Below are 21,237 nucleotides of genomic sequence, written 5' to 3' on the forward strand. Positions count from 1 at the left end.
CCGCCTCCGCTGCATTCAGGCCCAGCTGGTGGTTCTGTCGACCCAGATCGACTGGTCCGAGAACGTGGAGAACGCGCTGACCACGATCGCCGGCGCCGAGAACATGGATCCGCTTCAGGCCGTGCTAGTGAACGTGGAGGCGACGCTAAACCTGCTAGCGGACACCGTCCTGATGGAGCAGCCGCCGCTGCGCAGGAGGAAGCTGGAGCATCTGGTGAGTGTGTGTGTGTGTGTGTGTGTGTGTGTGTCGCATTATTTAATGAGTTATCGAATTTCTTCAATATCTTGCAGTCCTTTATTTATATATATATATATATATATATGAATACCTCTGATGCTAAAGCCACTAAAAATCTAAAATGAGATAATCTATGGATGATGTATAGATGTATAGATGTATAGATATGGCGTTATGACAGTAGTATAGATGTGTTGTAACTTGTATTTTCAAACTTTGGCTCATGGGAACTGAAAGCACAGCTGTGTTTCCTCCTAGATCACGGAGCTGGTGCACCAGAGGGACGTGACCCGAGCGCTGATCCGCAACAAGATCGACAACCCGAAGTCGTTCGAGTGGCTCAGTCAGATGCGCTTCTACTTCGACCCGAAGCAGACGGACGTCCTGCAGCAGCTCTCCATCCAGATGGCCAACGCCAAGTTCAACTACGGCTTCGAGTACCTGGGCGTGCAGGACAAGCTAGTGCAGACGCCGCTAACGGACCGCTGCTACCTGACCATGACCCAGGCGCTGGAGGCCCGGCTCGGGGGGTCGCCCTTCGGTCAGTGTGCCCGCCCGTCAGTTCACTGCAGATTGTGCAATTAGAAATTGCGAATTGAAAATATGCCCGATGGAAATGCGTCAATTTCACAAGAACTCCCATATATCGCTAACAAGTGTTTATGCTCGCATGAGGAGCAATTCGGAAAATTATCCGTTGCCATGATTTTTGGAATTGGGAACAAATGATGTTTTAGTGACATGACATCGGCTAATGGAAACGCCGTCATTTCACGAGTTTATCGACATTTAGAAAATATCTCAAAAGTTTTGCGCAAATCTGTAATGTAAACGCGGCCCGTGTCTGCTGCTGCTCCCAGAATCCCGCTGAATGTGACGTGTGCAGTGCTGACATCATCACCCTCATCTATACAGCGCTTTAACAACACAGATCACAGCAGCTTTACAGTGAGAACAGGAGATTACAGTAACAGAGACTGTTCAGGCTTTACAGCAGATCTAGAATAAAGTTATTGTCCAGATAAAGTTAGCTTTGATTGATTCACTTCCGTTGTAAAGATCATCAGAGATTAGCTTAGCGGCCGCTAACACACACCGCTCTCACTGAAACCCTTAGCGCGCTCCAGCCGCTCATTCAGTGTTTGGAGCTCGAGAACGCAAACTTTGAAACGGTTTTGAAATCTTTTGAAAGCCATGATCATCTCTGTGAACTTCCCAAACGTGAGTGTGTGTGTGAACTTCCGAAACGTGAGTGTGTGACCGTTGGCCTTGTCCCGCAGGTCCCGCTGGAACGGGGAAGACTGAGTCGGTGAAGGCTCTGGGTCATCAGCTGGGCCGCTTCGTGCTGGTCTTCAACTGCGACGAGACCTTCGACTTCCAGGTGCGGTTGGTGACGCAGTGGGTCTTTATCACAGGGTTCCCATGAGTCCTGCAGTGCTTGACTGTGTGTGTGTGTGTGTGTGTGTGTGTGGTCCTGCAGGCGATGGGCCGCATCTTCGTAGGCCTGTGTCAGGTGGGAGCCTGGGGCTGTTTCGACGAGTTCAACCGTCTGGAGGAGCGCATGCTGTCGGCCGTCTCCCAGCAGGTGCAGTACATCCAGGTGGCGCTGCGAGAACACATCAACCCCAGCCGAGACCGCAGTACGTACAGCACACACACACACACACACACACACACACCCCAACCACAGTACGTACAGCACGCACACACACACACACACACACACACACACACACACCCCCCCCAACCACAGTACGTACAGCACACACACACACACCAGGTGTGTGTGTTCAGGTGTGTGTGTTCAGGTGTGTGTGTGTGTGTGTTCAGGTGTGTGTGTGTTCAGGTGTGTGTGTGTTCAGGTGTGTGTGTGTTCAGGTGTGTGTGTGTTCAGGTGTGTGTGTGTTCAGGTGTGTGTGTGTTCAGGTGCGTGTGTTCAGGTGCGTGTGTTCAGGTGCGTGTGTTCAGGTGCGTGTGTGTTCAGGTGCGTGTGTGTTCAGGTGCGTGTGTGTTCAGGTGCGTGTGTGTTCAGGTGCGTGTGTGTTCAGGTGCGTGTGTGTTCAGGTGCGTGTGTGTTCAGGTGCGTGTGTGTTCAGGTGCGTGTGTGCTCAGGTGCGTGTGTGCTCAGGTGCGTGTGTGCTCAGGTGTGTGTGCTCAGGTGTGTGTGCTCAGGTGTGTGTGCTCAGGTGTGTGTGCTCAGGTGTGTGTGCTCAGGTGTGTGTGCTCAGGTGTGTGTGCTCAGGTGTGTGTGCTCAGGTGTGTGTGCTCAGGTGTGTGTGCTCTTGTGTGCTCAGGTGTCTGTGCTCAGGTGTGTGTGCTCAGGTGTGTGTGCTCAGGTGTGTGTGCTCAGGTGTGTGTGCTCAGGTGTGTGTGCTCAGGTGTGTGTGCTCAGGTGTGTGTGCTCAGGTGTGTGTTCAGGTGTGTGTTCAGGTGCGTGTGTTCTCTTGTGTGTTCAGGTGTGTGTGTTCAGGTGTGTGTGTTCAGGTGTGTGTGCTCAGGTGTGTGTTCTCTTGTGTGTTCAGGTGTGCCCGTGACCACTGAGCTGCTGAACAAACAGGTGAAGGTGAGCGCTGACATGGCCATCTTCATCACTATGAACCCTGGGTACGCTGGCCGCTCCAACCTGCCGGATAACCTGAAGAAGCTCTTCCGGAGTCTGGCCATGACCAAGCCGGACCGGCAGCTGATCGCGCAGGTCATGCTCTACTCGCAGGGCTTCCGCACCGCAGAGATCCTGGCCAAGAAGATCGTCCCGTTCTTCAAGTACGCAGACCGCCGGGCCGCGTGAGCTGCTAGCGTGTGTGAGCTGCTAGATTAACCGCGCTCTCTGTGTTGCAGGTTGTGTGACGAGCAGCTGTCGTCTCAGTCTCACTATGACTTCGGCCTGCGAGCGCTCAAGAGCGTGCTGATCAGCGCCGGGAACGTCAAGCGAGAGCGCATCCAGAAGATCAAGCGGGAGAAGGGTGAGCGCGGCGAGGTCGTGGACGAGAACGAGATCGCGGAGAACCTTCCGGAGCAGGAGGTAAGATGAGCCGCGGAGAGCCCAGGCTCCACAGGGGCAGGAAGTGATGAGCTGGGAAACCCCTGAAACAGACGTATTTAAGAAGAGATGCTTAAAGTGCTGGAATTATTGAAAGACAACATGTAAAATTAGTGTTTAATTTTATTGATAAACAATCTTTTCACACAAAATGGACGCTGCACTCCGTCTGATATAGAGGATTCCACATGGTTATGAGTGTGATATTGCTCATATAAATATCCAAGTATATGATGCAGCTTTTATTCTTCAGGTCAATCATATATTCATGGAAATAAATCAGTTTGAATAAGGAGAGCGATATCTTTGTCATAATATCCTTTCACTGGTTAAAGGTCCACAGTCATTGCACTTTATTTGTACCATTTTATTTTATTAGTTTATTTTTGTTTTATTATTTATTTATCTTTATATAATTGAAAAGATAATAAATAAATAGTTTGAGAAGTGAGATCTCAGTCCCTGAAAACAAAAAAAGTAGTGCTTGACCTCTGACCCGTGCTGTTAGGGCTGTGACCTCTGACCCGTGCTGTTAGGGCTGTGACCTCTTACCTGTGCTGTTAGGGCTGTGACCTCTGACCCGTGCTGTTAGGGCTGTGACCTCTGACCCGTGGTGTTAGTGCTGTGACCTCTGACCCGTGGTGTTAGGGCTGTGACCTCTGACCCGTGGTGTTAGTGCTGTGACCTCTGACCCGTGGTGTTAGGGCTGTGACCTCTAACCCGTGGTGTTAGGGCTGTGACCTCTGACCCGTGGTGTTAGGGCTGTGACCTCTGACCCGTGGTGTTAGGGCTGTGACCTCTGACCCGTGCTGTTAGGGCTGTGACCTCTGACCTGTGCTGTTAGGGCTGTGACCTCGGACCCGTGCTGTTAGGGCTGTGACCTCTGACCCGTGCTGTTAGGGCTGTGACCTCTGACCCGTGCTGTTAGGGCTGTGACCTCTGACCCGTGCTGTTAGGGCTGTGACCTCTGACCTGTGCTGTTAGGGCTGTGACCTCTGACCCGTGCTGTTAGGGCTGTGACCTCTGACCCGTGCTGTTAGGGCTGTGACCTCTGACCCGTGCTGTTAGGGCTGTGACCTCTGACCCGTGCTGTTAGGGCTGTGACCTCTGACCCGTGGTGTTAGTGCTGTGACCTCTGACCCGTGGTGTTAGTGCTGTGACCTCTGACCCGTGGTGTTAGTGCTGTGACCTCTGACCCGTGGTGTTAGGGCTGTGACCTCTGACCCGTGGTGTTAGGGCTGTGACCTCTGACCCGTGGTGTTAGGGCTGTGACCTCTGACCCGTGGTGTTAGGCCTGTGACCTCTGACCCGTGGTGTTAGGGCTGTGACCTCTGACCCGTGGTGTTAGGGCTGTGACCTCTGACCCGTGCTGTTAGGGCTGTGACCTCTGACCCGTGCTGTTAGGGCTGTGACCTCTGACCTGTGCTGTTAGGGCTGTGACCTCTGACCTGTGCTGTTAGGGCTGTGACCTCTGACCCGTGCTGTTAGGGCTGTGACCTCTGACCCGTGCTGTTAGGGCTGTGACCTCTGACCCGTGCTGTTAGTGCTGTGACCTCTGACCCGTGGTGTTAGTGCTGTGACCTCTGACCCGTGGTGTTAGGGCTGTGACCTCTGACCCGTGGTGTTAGGGCTGTGACCTCTGACCCGTGGTGTTAGGGCTGTGACCTCTGACCCGTGGTGTTAGGCCTGTGACCTCTGACCCGTGGTGTTAGGGCTGTGACCTCTGACCTGTGCTGTTAGGGCTGTGACCTCTGACCCGTGCTGTTAGGGCTGTGACCTCTGACCTGTGCTGTTAGGGCTGTGACCTCTGACCCGTGCTGTTAGGGCTGTGACCTCTGACCCGTGCTGTTAGGGCTGTGACCTCTGACCCGTGCTGTTAGGGCTGTGACCTCTAACCTGTGCTGTTAGGGCTGTGACCTCTGACCTGTGCTGTTAGGGCTGTGACCTCTGACCTGGCTGCATGCGTTCGATCCTCAGATCCTGATCCAGAGTGTGTGTGAGACGATGGTGCCGAAGCTGGTGGCGGAGGACATCCCTCTGCTGTTCAGTCTGCTGTCGGACGTGTTCCCCGGCGTCCAGTACATGCGCGGAGAGATGACGGCGCTCCGAGAAGAGCTGAAGAAGGTGTGCGCCGAGATGTACCTGACGTACGGAGACGGAGACGACGTGGGCAGCATGTGGGTGGAGAAGGTGAGATCCGGTGTGTGCAGTGCAGTGTGGGTCAGGGCTTCAGAATGCCTGAAAAGCTCAATTTGAAATTCATTCTTCAATATTAGCAAAATTCTATTTATATTTGAATTGTAAAGGCAATGCTTCATGTTAGAGGATAAAAGTTCTGTATTGTCTCCTGTGTCCACAAGCAAATATATAAGCAAATATAAACCAAATCAAGCATTGCATCTTTTATTGAAATGACATTCACTTTTTAAAGTGCATTACATTTTTTTTAAACAATTGTTCTTAAATAAAATATAATTTCCTAAATGTGCTGCAACGAAAAATAGGTTGCAATAGTGCATACAACTTTTTTTCAAATTCGATGAATATTCGAAAGCTCTAGTGTGAGTAACCTCCTGGTCTCCTCCGCCTGGTCTCCCTCAGGTCCTGCAGCTGTACCAGATCACGCAGATCAACCACGGGCTGATGATGGTGGGCCCGTCGGGCAGCGGGAAGACCATGGCCTGGAGGGTTCTGCTGAAAGCCCTGGAGCGGCTCGAGGGCCTGGAGGGAGTGGCCCACATCATCGACCCCAAAGCCATCAGCAAAGACCACCTGTACGGCACGCTGGACCCCAACACGCGCGAGTGGACCGACGGCCTCTTCACACACGTGCTCCGCAAGTGAGTGTGTTCAGGGGTTCAAGCCCAAACCCCCGTGCTACGGTGTGCTACGGTTTCGGGGTTGAACGACATGTTTCCTGAACGGTTTGAGAAACGGTTTCTCTTGTTCGGTGGGTGTGTCACATGTCCGCCCAATCAGCAGCGACGTGTGTGTGAACCACGTGCTGTTAAAGAGGCGCTCGCACAGCGGGTCCAAGTAAAGTCCTTTACGTGTGTCCAGATACGCAACAATTGAAGATATTAGAAGACATGTTTGTCGTAAGAGTTTTATAGTAAAAATATAGAATATCAACAGTGATCCGCAGTAATGCTAAGCCTAATGCTCACAATAAAAACAGTAAGGTCATATAGATCATGCTAATGCTAATGCTAAGGTCATATAGATCATGACTCTCGGAGTGGATCATCCTTCACCTGAAGTGTTTGTCTTTTCATCCTGAAATGCGAAGCAAATGTTGATCACAATCATCAGGAACCACAGTTTCACTAACCCTGCAGGCGATTGTTCTGTTGTTCTGTACGGTTAGGGCCGTGACTGACACGAGCGTGGTTTACAGTATTAAACGAGAATGTCCCTCTCAGCTGCCGTAGCTGCAGCTCTTGGTCACCCTTCAGCGCACCGTTTCAGTTTAAAAAAATAAATAAAAATGTTTTGCAACTTTTTGTCTGTGCTGAACGCAGCCCGTGTGTGTGTGTGTGTGTGTGTGTGTGTGTGTGTGTGCAGGATCATTGATAACGTGCGTGGAGAGCTGCAGAAGAGGCAGTGGATCATCTTCGACGGGGATGTGGACCCCGAGTGGGTGGAGAACCTGAACTCTGTGCTGGACGACAACAAACTCCTGACCCTGCCCAACGGAGAGCGCCTCAGCCTGCCGCCCAACGTACGCCCGCCGCTACATCTGCCACATCACTGAAGCAATACCCTATCTAGAGCTGCACGGTTAATCGTGCGACGCTACACTGCTGTGATGATGATGATGATGATGATGATGATGTCGCTGCTCTCGTCACACAGGTGCGCATCATGTTCGAGGTGCAGGACCTGAAGTACGCCACGCTGGCCACGGTGTCTCGCTGCGGGATGGTCTGGTTCAGCGAGGACGTTCTCAGCACCGACATGATCTTCAACAACTTCCTGGCTCGCCTGCGGAGCATCCCATTGGACGAGGGAGAGGACGAGGCTCAGCGAATGAGGAAGGCCACCGAGGACGAGGGAGACGAGGCCGCCTCACCGATGCTGCAGGTACACCTCACAGTGTGTGTGTGTGTGTGTGTCTGAGACGAGGCCGCCTCACCGATGCTGCAGGTACACCTCACAACGTGTGTGTGTGTGTGTGATCCCCAGATCCAGAGGGACGCGTCTGCCGTCCTGCAGCCGTACTTCACCTCCACCGGGCTGGTGATCAAAGCGCTGGAGCACGCCTCCAAGATGGAGCACATCATGGACTTCACCCGCCTGCGCTCGCTCAGCTCGCTGTTCTCCATGCTGCACCAGGCCTGCCGCAACGTGGCGCTCTACAACAACAACCACCCCGACTTCCCCATGCCCGTCGACCAGCTGGAGAAGTACATGCAGGTGTGTGTGTGTGTGTGTGTGTGTGTGTGTCCGCACTAGCAGGAGAAAATGCTAGTGTGGACGGAGAGAGCGTTTTTAAATGAAAACGCCGTGTTCAAATGTATTAATGTAGATGTACGAGGCATATGAGTTTCTACAGTACAGTTACACATTACCATAGGTGTCGTTTATCAATATCAAGTATATTTGTATAGCGCTTTTCACAATACAGATTGTATCAAAGCAGCTTCACAGTATTAAAATAAAATAATACAACAAAGTTTGTTTCTAGTGGAATTTATTGATTGATAGAATAAAATTAAATATCCCCAAAATATCCCTAGATGTAGCCTGACTCAGTCTTCGCACAGCTCATACCTGTGCATGAAGTGTGTGTGTGTGTGTGTGTGTGTGACGCATGCTAACTCTCCCCTGTGTGCAGAAATACCTGATCTACGCTGTGCTGTGGTCGTTCTCGGGCGACAGTCGGCTGAAGATGAGGGCGGAGCTCGGGGAATACATCCGCCGCATCACCACCGTATCTCTGCCGTCTGCGCCCAACGTGCCGATCATCGACTACGAGGTGCGACACACACTCTCAGGCTCTCAGTGTGTGTGTGTGAGTGAGATGCTAACGCGGCTCTGATCTGCAGGTGTGCATCACGGGCGAGTGGCAGTCGTGGCAGGGGAAGGTGCCTCAGATCGAGGTGGAGACTCATAAGGTGGCGTCTCCTGATGTGGTCGTGCCCACGCTGGACACGGTGCGGCACGAGGCGCTTCTCTACACGTGGCTCGCCGAACACAAGCCGCTGGTGCTCTGTGGGCCGCCCGGCTCCGGCAAGACCATGACCCTCTTCAGCGCGCTGAGAGCCCTGCCCGACATGGAGGTGAGGAACACTGTTAAAGGGATAGTTCACCCAAAGATGAAAATTACCCCATGATTCACTCACCCTGAAGGGTTAGGTTTAGGGTTAGTAAAGGGTTAGGTTAGGGTAAGGGTTAGTAAAGGGGGGTTAGGGTAAGGGTTAGTAAAGGCCTTCTGAAGTGAAGCGATGCGTTCTTGTAAGAAATATGTCCATATTTAACACTTGATCGATTAGAATAAGTTCCGGCAGACGGCCTACACAAGCCACTTACGCCACAGGAGTAACACTTGACGATGTGTGACGCAGACGTAGCAGTAGCGTGAGCTTTGACGCCTCTCGCGGTTCAAACACACAGGGCTGGGCAACCGCGCTCGTCATTACGCTGCGCGTCGGGTCAAGTGTTACTCGCCGTAAGTCGATGCGTTTGGCCGTTTGCGGTCAACATGAACACTGGTGAGGACAGAGTGATGCTATCCAGATGTGATCTTCCTGATCCTCATGTAACTCTCTCTCGTGTGTGTGTTCCTCATGTAACTCTCTCTCGTGTGTGTGTTCCTCATGTAACTCGTGTGTGTGTGTGTGTGTGTGTGTGTGTTCCTCCTGTAAATCGTGTGTGTTCCTCATGTAACGTGTGTGTGTGTGTGTGTGTGTGTTCCTCCTGTAAATCGTGTGTGTTCCTCATGTAACGTGTGTGTGTGTGTGTGTTCCTCCTTTAACCTGTGTGTGTGTGTGTGTGTGTGTTCCTCCTGTAACTCGTGTGTGTGTGTGTGTGTGTGTTCCTCCTGTAACTCGTGTGTGTTCCTCCTGTAAATCGTGTGTGTTCCTCATGTAACTCGTGTGTGTGTGTGTGTGTGTGTTCCTCCTGTAACTCGTGTGTGTTCCTCATGTAACTTGTGTGTGTGTGTTCCTCCAGGTGGTGGGCCTGAACTTCTCGAGCGCCACGACCCCGGAGCTGCTGCTGAAGACGTTCGATCATTACTGCGAGTACCGCCGGACTCCTAACGGTGTGGTTCTGGCCCCGGTGCAGCTGGGCAAGTGGCTGGTGCTGTTCTGCGACGAGATCAACCTGCCCGACATGGACAAGTACGGCACGCAGCGGGTCATCTCCTTCATCAGACAGGTGTGTGTGTTGTGCTTAGCTCTCGCTGGTGGGTGTGTGTGTGTGTGGGGTGTAACCGGTGTGTGTTGTGTTCAGATGGTGGAGCACGGCGGCTTCTATCGCACCTCAGACCAGACGTGGGTGAAGCTGGAGCGCATCCAGTTCGTCGGGGCCTGTAATCCTCCCACTGACCCGGGCCGGAAGCCGCTCTCTTACAGGTTCACCATCATCATCATCATCATATAAAGTTACCTTTTATAGTTATCGTTCTTGGTGTGAACGGCCCTTTACTTGTGATGTCTGCAGGTTTCTGCGCCATGTGCCGGTGGTGTACGTGGACTATCCCGGCCCGGCCTCGCTGACCCAGATCTACGGCACCTTCAACAGGGCCATGCTGAGACTCATCCCGTCGCTGAGGACCTTCGCTGAGCCGCTCACCGCAGCCATGGTCGAGTTCTACACCATGTCTCAGGTTTGCACTTCACACAGATCTGTCAGAAATTCCCTCAAGTGAAACTGAACCTTTATTTTGTCAGGTTGCAGTGAAGAGCCGTGAGTTTGTGTGTTTCTGCCGATGAAATGCTGCTGAAGTGACTCTGAAGATGGAGATGAAGTTACTGTGCTCATTAGGGCTGTCAAAATGGCTGAAAAGCTAAATTAAAATTTCTTTCTTAAATATTAGCAAAATTCAAATACTGAAAAAAAAAAATACTGTATTGTCTCTTATGCCTACAAGAGGGTGCCATTCAGAAACCATTCACTTCTACTCACTATACATCTACATATTGTCGGCAGGATTTTCAGCATTTTTCAAATTAGCAACGCAGCCGCACCGCGCTGTACTGGATAAGCTAACAAAAACAAACCACGTCAGTGACGTCATAATCATGTCTCGCGCGCCTCGACGCCACTGCTTTGGAGTGATCTCAACTAGACTTGAAACTTAACATGCTTATCCCCCCAGATAAAGATGCTGTGCTTGTTTGTTCTGAAAGGATCCAGTTTAGCTATAACTGGTCTGTGTGTGACAGGAGCGGTTCACGCAGGACACGCAGCCGCACTACATCTACTCCCCGAGAGAGATGACCCGCTGGGTGCGGGGGATCTTCGAGGCGCTGAGGCCGTTAGAGACGCTGCCTGTCGAGGGGCTCATCCGCATCTGGGCTCACGAGGCGCTCCGACTCTTCCAGGACCGGTGAGTCGAAGGGGTTTCCAGGCCTGTAGATCCTGCACTTTGTAACTATTCAAGTCCCTGTTTTGGAACAATTCTGCATTTTAATCTTGGTTCAGTTTCCTTTCACACCGCAATGAAATGTTTACGCAAGTTACATGTGCCTGAAACTGTCCTCTCAGTGGCCAGATTAATCAGATTTTTTTTTTTACATAATTGACAGATTAATCGATTATCAAAATAATCGTTAGTTGCAGCCCTACTTGGTTTGTTGGGTCGCATTGCTTTCTCACTACTAGCGAACCGCTCCAGAGTTTGTTTCCCATCGTTACTTCGTTCAGGGGATCTCGGACTGGTTGTTTTGCAGCAGATCCGAGTAGAACTGCCATGTTCATATTTGCCTAAACAAACCAAACTATGGAAGAAAATGTGTCCGGTTCAGAAAGAAATAACTGTCAGGAAGGGGAGTGTGGGAAAACCAGCACATTTCTCCCAATTCTAGCAGCAAACCTAGGAATATGTGTGGTTGATTGTTTTGAAATGGCACAATGATTGAACTGATTCTCCTGACAGATTGGTGGAGGACGAGGAGAGACGCTGGACCGATGAAAACATCGACATGGTCGCCCTGAAACACTTTCCCAACATCGACCGTGACAAAGCCCTCAACAAACCCATCCTGTACAGCAACTGGCTTTCCAAGGTGAGTGTCGCGGGACAGTACGCTGAAGCTTCCAGAGCTCAGCGTAACTAATCCCCATAACTCAGCTTAACTCCTCCCGTAGCTCAGCGTAACTTATCCCGTAACTCAGCGTAACTCAGCATAACTCATCCTGTAACTCAGCTTACCTCATCCCGTAGCTCAGCGTAACTCAGCTTACCTCATCCCGTAGCTCAGCGTAACTCATCCCGTAGCTCAGCGTAACTCAGCATAACTCATCCTGTAACTCAGCATAACTCATCCTGTAACTCAGCTTACCTCATCCCGTAGCTCAGCATAACTCAGCTTACCTCATCCCGTAGCTCAGCGTAACTCATCCCGTAGCTCAGCGTAACTCAGCATAACTCATCCTGTAACTCAGCGTAACTCAGCATAACTCATCCTGTAACTCAGCTTAACTCCTCCCGTAACTCAGCGTAACTCATCCCGTAACTCAGCGTAACTCAGCTTACCTCATCCTGTAACTCAGCTTACCTCATCCCGTAGCTCAGCGTAACTCATCCCGTAGCTCAGCGTAACTCAGCTTACCTCATCCTGTAACTCAGCTTACCTCATCCCGTAGCTCAGCGTAACTCAGCTTAACTCCTCCCGTAGCTCAGCGTAACTCATCCCGTAGCTCAGCGTAACTCAGCTTACCTCATCCCGTAGCTCAGCGTAACTCATCCCGTAGCTCAGCGTAACTCAGCTTACCTCATCCTGTAACTCAGCTTACCTCATCCCGTAGCTCAGCGTAACTCAGCTTAACTCCTCCCGTAGCTCAGCGTAACTCATCCCGTAGCTCAGCGTAACTCAGCTTACCTCATCCCGTAGCTCAGCGTAACTCATCCCGTAGCTCAGCGTAACTCAGCGTAACTCCTCCCGTAGCTCAGCGTAACTCATCCCGTAGCTCAGCGTAACTCAGCGTAACTCCTCCCGTAGCTCAGCGTAACTCATCCCGTAGCTCAGCGTAACTCCTCCCGTAGCTCAGCGTAACTCCTCCCGTAGCTCAGCGTAACTCCTCCCGTAGCTCAGCGTAACTCCTCCCGTAGCTCAGCGTAACTCATCCCGTAGCTCAGCGTAACTCAGCATAACTCATCCTGTAACTCAGCGTAACTCCTCCCGTAGCTCAGCGTAACTCATCCCGTAACTCAGCGTAACTCAGCTTACCTCATCCCGTAACTCAGCGTAACTCAGCATAACTCATCCTGTAACTCAGCGTAACTCCTCCCGTAGCTCAGCGTAACTCATCCCGTAACTCAGCGTAACTCAGCTTACCTCATCCCGTAACTCAGCGTAACTCAGCATAACTCATCCTGTAACTCAGCGTAACTCCTCCCGTAGCTCAGCGTAACTCATCCCGTAACTCAGCGTAACTCAGCTTACCTCATCCCGTAACTCAGCGTAACTCAGCATAACTCATCCTGTAACTCAGCGTAACTCCTCCCGTAGCTCAGCGTAACTCATCCCGTAACTCAGCGTAACTCAGCTTACCTCATCCCGTAACTCAGCGTAACTCAGCATAACTCATCCTGTAACTCAGCGTAACTCCTCCCGTAGCTCAGCGTAACTCATCCCGTAACTCAGCGTAACTCAGCTTACCTCATCCCGTAACTCAGCGTAACTCATCCTGTAACTCAGCGTAACTCCTCCCGTAGCTCAGCGTAACTCATCCCGTAACTCAGCGTAACTCAGCTTACCTCATCCCGTAACTCAGCGTAACTCAGCATAACTCATCCTGTAACTCAGCGTAACTCCTCCCGTAGCTCAGCGTAACTCATCCCGTAACTCAGCGTAACTCAGCATAACTCATCCCGTAACTCAGCTTACCTCATCCCGTAGCTCAGCGTAACTCAGCATAACTCATCCTGTAACTCAGCGTAACTCCTCCCGTAGCTCAGCGTAACTCATCCCGTAACTCAGCGTAACTCAGCTTACCTCATCCCGTAACTCAGCGTAACTCATCCTGTAACTCAGCGTAACTCCTCCCGTAGCTCAGCGTAACTCATCCCGTAACTCAGCGTAACTCAGCATAACTCCTCCCGTAGCTCAGCTTACCTCATCCCGTAGCTCAGCGTAACTCAGCATAACTCATCCTGTAACTCAGCGTAACTCCTCCCGTAGCTCAGCGTAACTCATCCCGTAACTCAGCGTAACTCAGCTTACCTCATCCCGTAACTCAGCGTAACTCATCCTGTAACTCAGCGTAACTCCTCCCGTAGCTCAGCGTAACTCATCCCGTAACTCAGCGTAACTCATCCCGTAACTCAGCGTAACTCATCCCGTAGCTCAGCGTAACTCATCCCGTAGCTCAGCGTAACTCAGCATAACTCATCCTGTAACTCAGCGTAACTCATCCCGTAGCTCAGCGTAACTCAGCATAACTCATCCTGTAACTCAGCGTAACTCCTCCCGTAGCTCAGCGTAACTCATCCCGTAACTCAGCTTACCTCATCCCGTAACTCAGCGTAACTCAGCATAACTCATCCTGTAACTCAGCGTAACTCCTCCCGTAGCTCAGCGTAACTCATCCCGTAACTCAGCATAACTCATCCTGTAACTCAGCGTAACTCCTCCCGTAGCTCAGCGTAACTCATCCCGTAACTCAGCGTAACTCATCCTGTAACTCAGCGTAACTCCTCCCGTAGCTCAGCGTAACTCATCCCGTAACTCAGCGTAACTCAGCTTACCTCATCCCGTAACTCAGCGTAACTCAGCATAACTCATCCTGTAACTCAGCGTAACTCCTCCCGTAGCTCAGCGTAACTCATCCCGTAACTCAGCGTAACTCAGCTTACCTCATCCCATAGCTCAGCGTAACTCAGCATAACTCATCCTGTAACTCAGCGTAACTCCTCCCGTAGCTCAGCGTAACTCATCCCGTAACTCAGCGTAACTCAGCTTACCTCATCCCGTAACTCAGCGTAACTCAGCATAACTCATCCTGTAACTCAGCTTACCTCATCCCGTAACTCAGCGTAACTCATCTTACCTCATCCCGTAACTCATCGTAACTCAGCATAACTCATCCTGTAACTCATCCCGTCTCCTGTAGGACTACGTGCCCGTGGAGCAGGAGGAGCTGCGTGACTATGTGAAGGCCAGACTGAAGGTGTTCTACGAGGAGGAGCTGGACGTTCCTCTCGTGCTCTTCAATGAGGTTCTGGATCACGTGCTGAGGATCGACAGGTACAGAGAGCCCGATTAAACACATATTTCACCGGCTGATGCGTCAGTAACATCAGGCTTGTTCTCCTCCAGAATCTTCCGTCAGCCGCAGGGTCATCTTCTCCTGATCGGGGTCAGCGGAGCCGGGAAGACAACGCTCTCACGCTTCGTGGCCTGGATGAACGGACTGAGTGTCTATCAGATCAAGGTTAGAACCAACAAGCGTTTGATTGTCTGTCAGATTTTTTGGACATGTTTAATCAGTTTTAACATGGTTGAATGTACACTGCACTTCCTTGAGAAAATTAAAGATGCAATGATTTGTCAGATGATCCTCAAAACATTGATTTTGCTTCATATAAACTGTTCTGTCCTCTACATAATATGCATGTTTACCCGGTCATCTTTTCACAGATTCACGTCTTTTAAGTTTACACAGCGATAAAGTTTTTATTTTTTTTTTAAAACTCTTGGAACCTGTTTCAAAAAGTTTGCGTTCTTGAGCCACCATTGTCATGCAAATGAACGGACAGAACATTAAAAGTTTCTGTTTTCGGTTAAAACGGTGTCATGTTAGCGGCCCCTAAGTTAATAACTAATGATCTTTGCAATGTCAGTGAATCATCAAAACTAACTTTAGCTGGACAATAACTTTATTCTAGAGCTGCTGTAAAGCCTAAACAATCTGTTACTTTAATTTCCTATTATCGCTGTAAAGCTGCTTTCAAACAATCTATATTGTTAAAAGTGCTGTATAAAGACTTGACTACAGAGAGATAGTGACTCTAAATCAAAGAGGACAATGCATAAACATTAATAACAATGAATGTGTGTATATAATAAAATAAAAGTTTTTATGGTTCTTGAGGTTTCAGTAACTGTGATCGTATCTGCACAGGTCCACAGGAAGTACACCGGTGAGGACTTCGACGAAGACCTGCGGACGGTCCTCCGGCGCTCTGGGTGCAAGAACGAGAAGATCGCCTTCATCATGGACGAGTCGAACGTGCTGGACTCGGGATTCCTGGAGCGCATGAACACACTGCTGGCCAACGGAGAGGTGCGTCCCGTCATGCGTGTTCTCTCTGTGTGATCTGAACTCTGTGTTCTCTCTGTGTTCTGATCTCTGCGTTCTCTCTGTGATCTGAACTCTGTGATCTGATCTCTGCGTTCTCTCTGTGATCTGATCTCTGTGTTCTGAACTCTGTGTTCTGATCTCTGTGTTCTCTCTGTGATCTGAACTCTGTGATCTGATCTCTGTGTTCTCTCTGTGTTCTGAACTCTGTGATCTGATCTCTGTGTTCTGATCTCTGTGTTCTGATCTCTGTGTTCTGATCTCTGTGTTCTGATCTCTGTGTTCTGATCTCTGTGTTCTGATCTCTGTGTTCTGATCTCTGTGTTCTGATCTCTGTGTTCTGATCTCTGTGTTCTGATCTCTGTGTTCTGATCTCTGTGTTCTCTGTGCTGTTGCAGGTGCCCGGCCTGTTCGAGGGCGACGAATACGCCACGCTGATGACGCAGTGTAAGGAGGGCGCGCAGAAGGAGGGCTTGATGCTGGACACCCATGAGGAGCTTTACAAGTGGTTCACGAGTCAGGTGATCAGGAACCTGCATGTGGTGTTCACCATGAACCCGTCGTCAGAGGGACTGAAGGACCGCGCGGCCACGTCACCCGCCCTCTTCAACAGGTACCCGTCGCTCCTCGAGTCCCGTTCCCTGACCGGAGAAGCTTTATTTCTGTAGCGCTTTATACAGTAAAGATCGTTTCAAAGAAGCTTAATAAACAGTCAGTGATGCAAACTTCATCTAACTCTAATTCTGCAGGTGTGTGCTCAACTGGTTTGGTGATTGGTCCACTGAAGCGCTCTACCAGGTGGGTAAAGAGTTCACCAGCAAGATGGACCTGGAGAAGCCCAACTACAAAGTGCCCGACTACATGCCCATCGTGTACGATAAGCTGCCACAGCCGCCCACCCACCGCGAGGCTATCGTCAACGGCTGCGTGTTCGTCCACCAGACGCTGCACCAGGTCAGCGGCGTCTCGTGTTCACAGATCTGAAGACGTTCGCATCTGTTCCTTTGCACGCTTTTACACTTACTTTGGTGTTCTCAGGCTAACAACCGATTGGCTAAGCGCGGCGGCCGCACGATGGCTATCACCCCACGCCACTACCTGGACTTCATCAACCACTACGCCAACCTGTTCAACGAGAAGCGCAGCGAACTGGAGGAGCAGCAGATGCACCTCAATGTGGGTCTGCGCAAGATCAAGGAGACCGTGGATCAGGTGCGTGCTTCCCCCGACATCACGCATGCGAACACCACTGAAGCTACTTTTACAAGTTTTGCATTACAATATTGCCTCGCTCCCTAAAAAAGTAACAAATTATATTACTTTTAAAAAGTAACTTTTATAAAGAAGTAACCAAGTAAAGTTACAATATTGTGTTACTCCTTAAAAAAGTAACCGATTACATTACTTGGTTACTTTTTATGCAAGTTACCTTTAAAAGTAATGTTACAATATTGTTACTCCCTGAAAAGTAACCAATTATATTACTTTTTAAAAGTAACCTTTATAAAAAAAGTTGTGTAATATTGTGTTGCTCCCTAAAAAGTAACCAATTACATTACTTACTTTTTATGAAAGTTACTTTTAAAAGTAATGTTACAATAGTTACTCCCTTAAAAAGTAATCAATTACATAGTTACTATTTATGAATGTTACTTTTAAAAGTGATGTTACAATATTGTGTTATTCCCTTAAAAAAGTAACTAATTGCGTTGCTTAGTTACTTTTTGTGTAAAGTAATGTTGCATTTTTCTCAGCTGGCGGAGGCTTGATCTCTTCAGGCCTTGCAGGAGTCGTTTTACAGAGCACTTATTTTTACAAGTTATTAACTTAGTAATGCATTCAACATCAGCCTATGTAACACACACACCTCAATTTTCTGTTAAAAACACATTTAGAATATTATCATATTTTGAGCACTTGGAATATTTCCTGAGCTCTGGAGCGACGCATGCCATCAGAAGACCTCTAAACGTTATTGAAAGTTTGAAGTAATGTGTTTTGTTGCTTTTGTGCTTTTTCGTCTGTTCTGCTTTTTGTCTTTTCTTTTCTACGGAGATGAGAAAGAATCCTAATTCAGTAGTTTATAAATTTACACATTAATATTTGTTACGTTTTTAGAGTATGTGTGTTACTTTACTTGTCCGTTATGGTTAATTTTTTGTAACTTGTAATGCGTTACTCCCCCGCTTAGTACCCTGATTTAGCGTGTTCTCCGTGTGTCTCAGGTGGAGGAGCTGCGGCGCGACCTGCGGATCAAGAGTCAGGAGCTGGAGGTCAAAAACGCTGCCGCCAACGACAAGCTGAAGAAGATGGTGAAGGACCAGCAGGAGGCTGAGAAGAAGAAGGCAAGACTCACTCAGAGCATCCCTGACAGGCCCTGGTGTGGATAAACCCCTCGCTGCTCTCCTGACCTCTCGCTCTGCTTCACAGGTCATGAGTCAGGAGATACAGGAAGCAGTGTACAAGCAGCAGGAAGTGATCAAAGACAAGCAGCTGCGAGTGAAGCAGGACCTGGACCAGGTGGAGCCGGCCGTCATCGAGGCTCAGAACGGTACGAGTTCTCTCCGCTCTCCTGCGCTTACACTGACGCTGTGGCTTTGGCTTTCACGTCTCCAGACGTTAAAAACAGTTTGAAATAGTTTTTCTTGTCTTGTTGTGATCTACTCTTGAGGAAATATTCACTGCTGTCAGTCCAAACTACATCAGTTCACTCTCCATATTTTGGAGACATGTGGCCGGTGTTTTATAGCAAGTCAAGTTTCGCTTTATATAATACAGATTGTTTCAAAGCTAATAGACACCAAACTAACCGAATCAATGAAGCAAACTTCATCCGATATGAGACTCAGATTCAGTTGTAAAGCATCTCTACTGAAGAGTCATTTTTTCAGATCAAGTTTTGTTCTCATCTGAAAGTGTCAGTGCATCATATCAATAATATTACTGAATATTAAGTGTCTTGATAAACCCCAGCTAAGCGAGCCAAAGGCGACAGTGGATGTTTCCTGGTGTTTTTCTGCTTTCGGCTCTCTTGTGATTGCTAGTGGTGTTGGGCGTTCGTTTCACTGCGCTAATGTGTCTGCTCTCTTCACTCTTTCTGTCTCTTCTCACGCTCGTGGCTCGTTTAGCTGTTAAGTCGATTAAGAAGCAGCACTTAGTGGAGGTGCGGTCGATGGCCAACCCGCCGGCGGCAGTCAAGCTGGCGCTGGAGTCCATCTGTCTGCTGCTGGGCGAGAGCACCACCGACTGGAAGCAGATTCGCTCCATCATTATGCGCGAGAACTTCATCCCCACTATTGTGAACTTTTCTGCTGATGAGATCAGGTGACTGACTGCCGGTGCGGAGCGGTGGCCGCCGCGTGTACAGAGGACAACCGTAGTCCACACACACACACACACACACTCACACACTCACACTCACACACTCACACTCACTAGCTGCGTTTACATCCAATGGAGTGAATCTAATTTGTGCACAAAATTTGAATTTCGCATAAAACATTTGAGATGCTGCGATTGGTCCGCTGGTGAGTCCAGCTATCCAATCACATCCTCTGTTGAGAGCAGTGTTGGGGAAACACATTACAAGTAACTTATGTAATCAGATTACTTTTTTCAAGTAACTAGTAAAGTAACGCATTACTTTTAAATGAACAGCAAAATATCTGTATCAAAATACTTTTTCAAATAAGTAAAGAAATTGTGAGTAAGTGCAGAGGCATTGTGTGTGTGTGTGTGTGTGTGTGTGTGTGTGTAAACATGGTTATTGTCGTTCTAGACTAAATGTGAGCATTCATTTACTAACCTCTCTTGCACAAAAAAGATTCATTATTCCTAAAAAAAAAAAACGGTGAAATGCAAAATCAGAATAATACGCAAACCTCCTATAATTAAAAGTTTAAATAAATAAATAAATGTAAGCATTTAATCTCACTTTATTGACCAATGTACTTTGTCTAATTCATTTAAACCATAAGCAAAAATGACTTGACTTTATTTCCTTCAGCCTGAGGATTATTTCTTCAGTTTCGGTCTGAAAGGGTCTTTACATCTGCCCAAAAACAGAACTTTTTTACTATAAAAGAACAAGCCCAGCCCAGGTGAGAAAAAGTAACGCAAAAGTAACGTAACGCATTACTCAAGCAACTAAGTAACACAATTAGTTACTTTGTAAGGGAGTAACCCAATATTGTAACGCATTACTTTCCCCAACACTGATGAAGAGTCTCACACACACACACACACACACACACACACACACACACACACACACTTTCCCCAACACTGGTTGAGAGTTTTTATTGCACATCAAGGGATTTATTCTGTAAACGTGTTTCCATCGTAGTTTGTTTGCATAAAAAAAGGTGGATGTAAACAAAGCTACTGATGATATCATAGACCCGACACTGGCAGGTCACGTGACTCGGTCCCTCTCCCCGACGCCGCGGCCGCTACGCTCCCGCCGCATGAACCGTTTGTCCTCGTGGTCCTAAAACCCTCCATTCCCTCTCTAGCCGTCAGCTCGATTAAGAAGCAGCACCTTGTTGAAGTGCGCGCTATGGCTAACCCCCCGGCGGCCGTTAAACTGGCTCTAGAGTCGATCTGCCTGTTGCTCGGCGAGGAAACTAGTGACTGGAAAAAGATCAGACAAGTTATTATCAGAGACAATTTCATCTCCAGCATAGTCAACTTTGTCTCTGAGGACACGAGGTATTATCATCTCTCACACACATCTTCCTCTCGGCGTGAGACGGGCGCTCTCACGCCTCACTTCAAGGTCTTTAATAGCGATCACAGTATATATTGTTTCAGTGCAGCTACTTCCTTAAAGGTCCCGTATTATGCCCCTTTTCACAAGATGTAAAATAAGTCTCTGATGTCCCCAGAGTGTGTATGTGAAGTTTCAGCTCAAAATACCCAACAGATCACTTTTTACAGCATGTTTAAATTGTCATTTTTTGGGCCTCAGAAAAACGCGCTGTTTTAGTGTGTGCCCTTTAAATGCAAATGAGCTGCTGCTGGACGGCCCAGGGGGCGGAGCTTCACGAGCTCGCGCTCAGTCTCTCAGGACAATCTCATCTCACGGAATGATGATAATATCAGAAACTCAGTAACGGTGTTCATTTCGAGTCGGACAATAATGCCTACAGAGTCAGAGTGCTGTATAGAGATGGAACAGGTATAGTTTAGTAGTTTAATTACGGTTATTATAACGTATTTGTCATCTGCTTGTATGTATCCATTATTTATTAATAGCCTACAAGTCTGCTGTCTGAATGATGATCAAACATATACTGATGAGTTTGATAAAGTTTATTGTACATCACACAAAAGATGAAGCGTCAGTTTTACTTCAGAAAATCACCGTAAGAGCTGAGTAAACACAGTAAGTTATAAGAAGTGCGCAAGTACATAAACGAATTTCGGTAGAGTTGAGGGAGCATTCCTGTGGGCGGAGCTTAGTCACAAAACGGTTCTAGTGACGTCA

The 21,237-nt window shown here is 48.9% G+C and overlaps 1 protein-coding gene and 1 long non-coding RNA gene across 3 annotated transcripts in view; one reads left to right on the forward strand and one right to left on the reverse strand.

Annotated features, from left to right (window-relative positions):
• Positions 1-21,237, reverse strand: part of LOC311071685 — a 307,177-nt gene that overhangs the window by 281,866 nt on the left and 4,074 nt on the right. The window lies entirely within an intron of this gene.
• The window catches only part of dync1h1 (dynein, cytoplasmic 1, heavy chain 1), a 62,641-nt gene that overhangs the window by 19,552 nt on the left and 21,852 nt on the right, over positions 1-21,237 (forward strand). The window contains exons 26-52 of one of the 2 annotated variants that reach the window (XM_084096132.1): positions 20-214; positions 497-779; positions 1,519-1,619; positions 1,719-1,878; positions 2,761-3,001; positions 3,077-3,260; positions 5,256-5,468; positions 5,880-6,118; positions 6,843-6,999; positions 7,134-7,361; positions 7,464-7,694; positions 8,116-8,256; positions 8,327-8,560; positions 9,453-9,659; positions 9,735-9,856; positions 9,945-10,110; positions 10,670-10,833; positions 11,383-11,512; positions 14,562-14,695; positions 14,768-14,882; positions 15,573-15,734; positions 16,148-16,362; positions 16,499-16,703; positions 16,788-16,961; positions 17,975-18,094; positions 18,180-18,300; positions 18,878-19,073. In XM_084096132.1, coding sequence (XP_083952258.1) covers positions 20-214; positions 497-779; positions 1,519-1,619; positions 1,719-1,878; positions 2,761-3,001; positions 3,077-3,260; positions 5,256-5,468; positions 5,880-6,118; positions 6,843-6,999; positions 7,134-7,361; positions 7,464-7,694; positions 8,116-8,256; positions 8,327-8,560; positions 9,453-9,659; positions 9,735-9,856; positions 9,945-10,110; positions 10,670-10,833; positions 11,383-11,512; positions 14,562-14,695; positions 14,768-14,882; positions 15,573-15,734; positions 16,148-16,362; positions 16,499-16,703; positions 16,788-16,961; positions 17,975-18,094; positions 18,180-18,300; positions 18,878-19,073 — 4,838 coding nt within the window. Of the gene's footprint in view, positions 1-19; positions 215-496; positions 780-1,518; positions 1,620-1,718; positions 1,879-2,760; positions 3,002-3,076; positions 3,261-5,255; positions 5,469-5,879; positions 6,119-6,842; positions 7,000-7,133; positions 7,362-7,463; positions 7,695-8,115; positions 8,257-8,326; positions 8,561-9,452; positions 9,660-9,734; positions 9,857-9,944; positions 10,111-10,669; positions 10,834-11,382; positions 11,513-14,561; positions 14,696-14,767; positions 14,883-15,572; positions 15,735-16,147; positions 16,363-16,498; positions 16,704-16,787; positions 16,962-17,974; positions 18,095-18,179; positions 18,301-18,877; positions 19,074-20,263; positions 20,460-21,237 lie in introns of both variants that reach the window. The other variant, XM_084096133.1, reaches the window with a different exon arrangement.

This window comes from Abramis brama (genome assembly GCF_963993115.1).
Source record: "Abramis brama genome assembly, chromosome: 21".
In the NCBI taxonomy this organism is placed as follows: Eukaryota; Metazoa; Chordata; class Actinopteri; order Cypriniformes; family Leuciscidae; genus Abramis; species Abramis brama.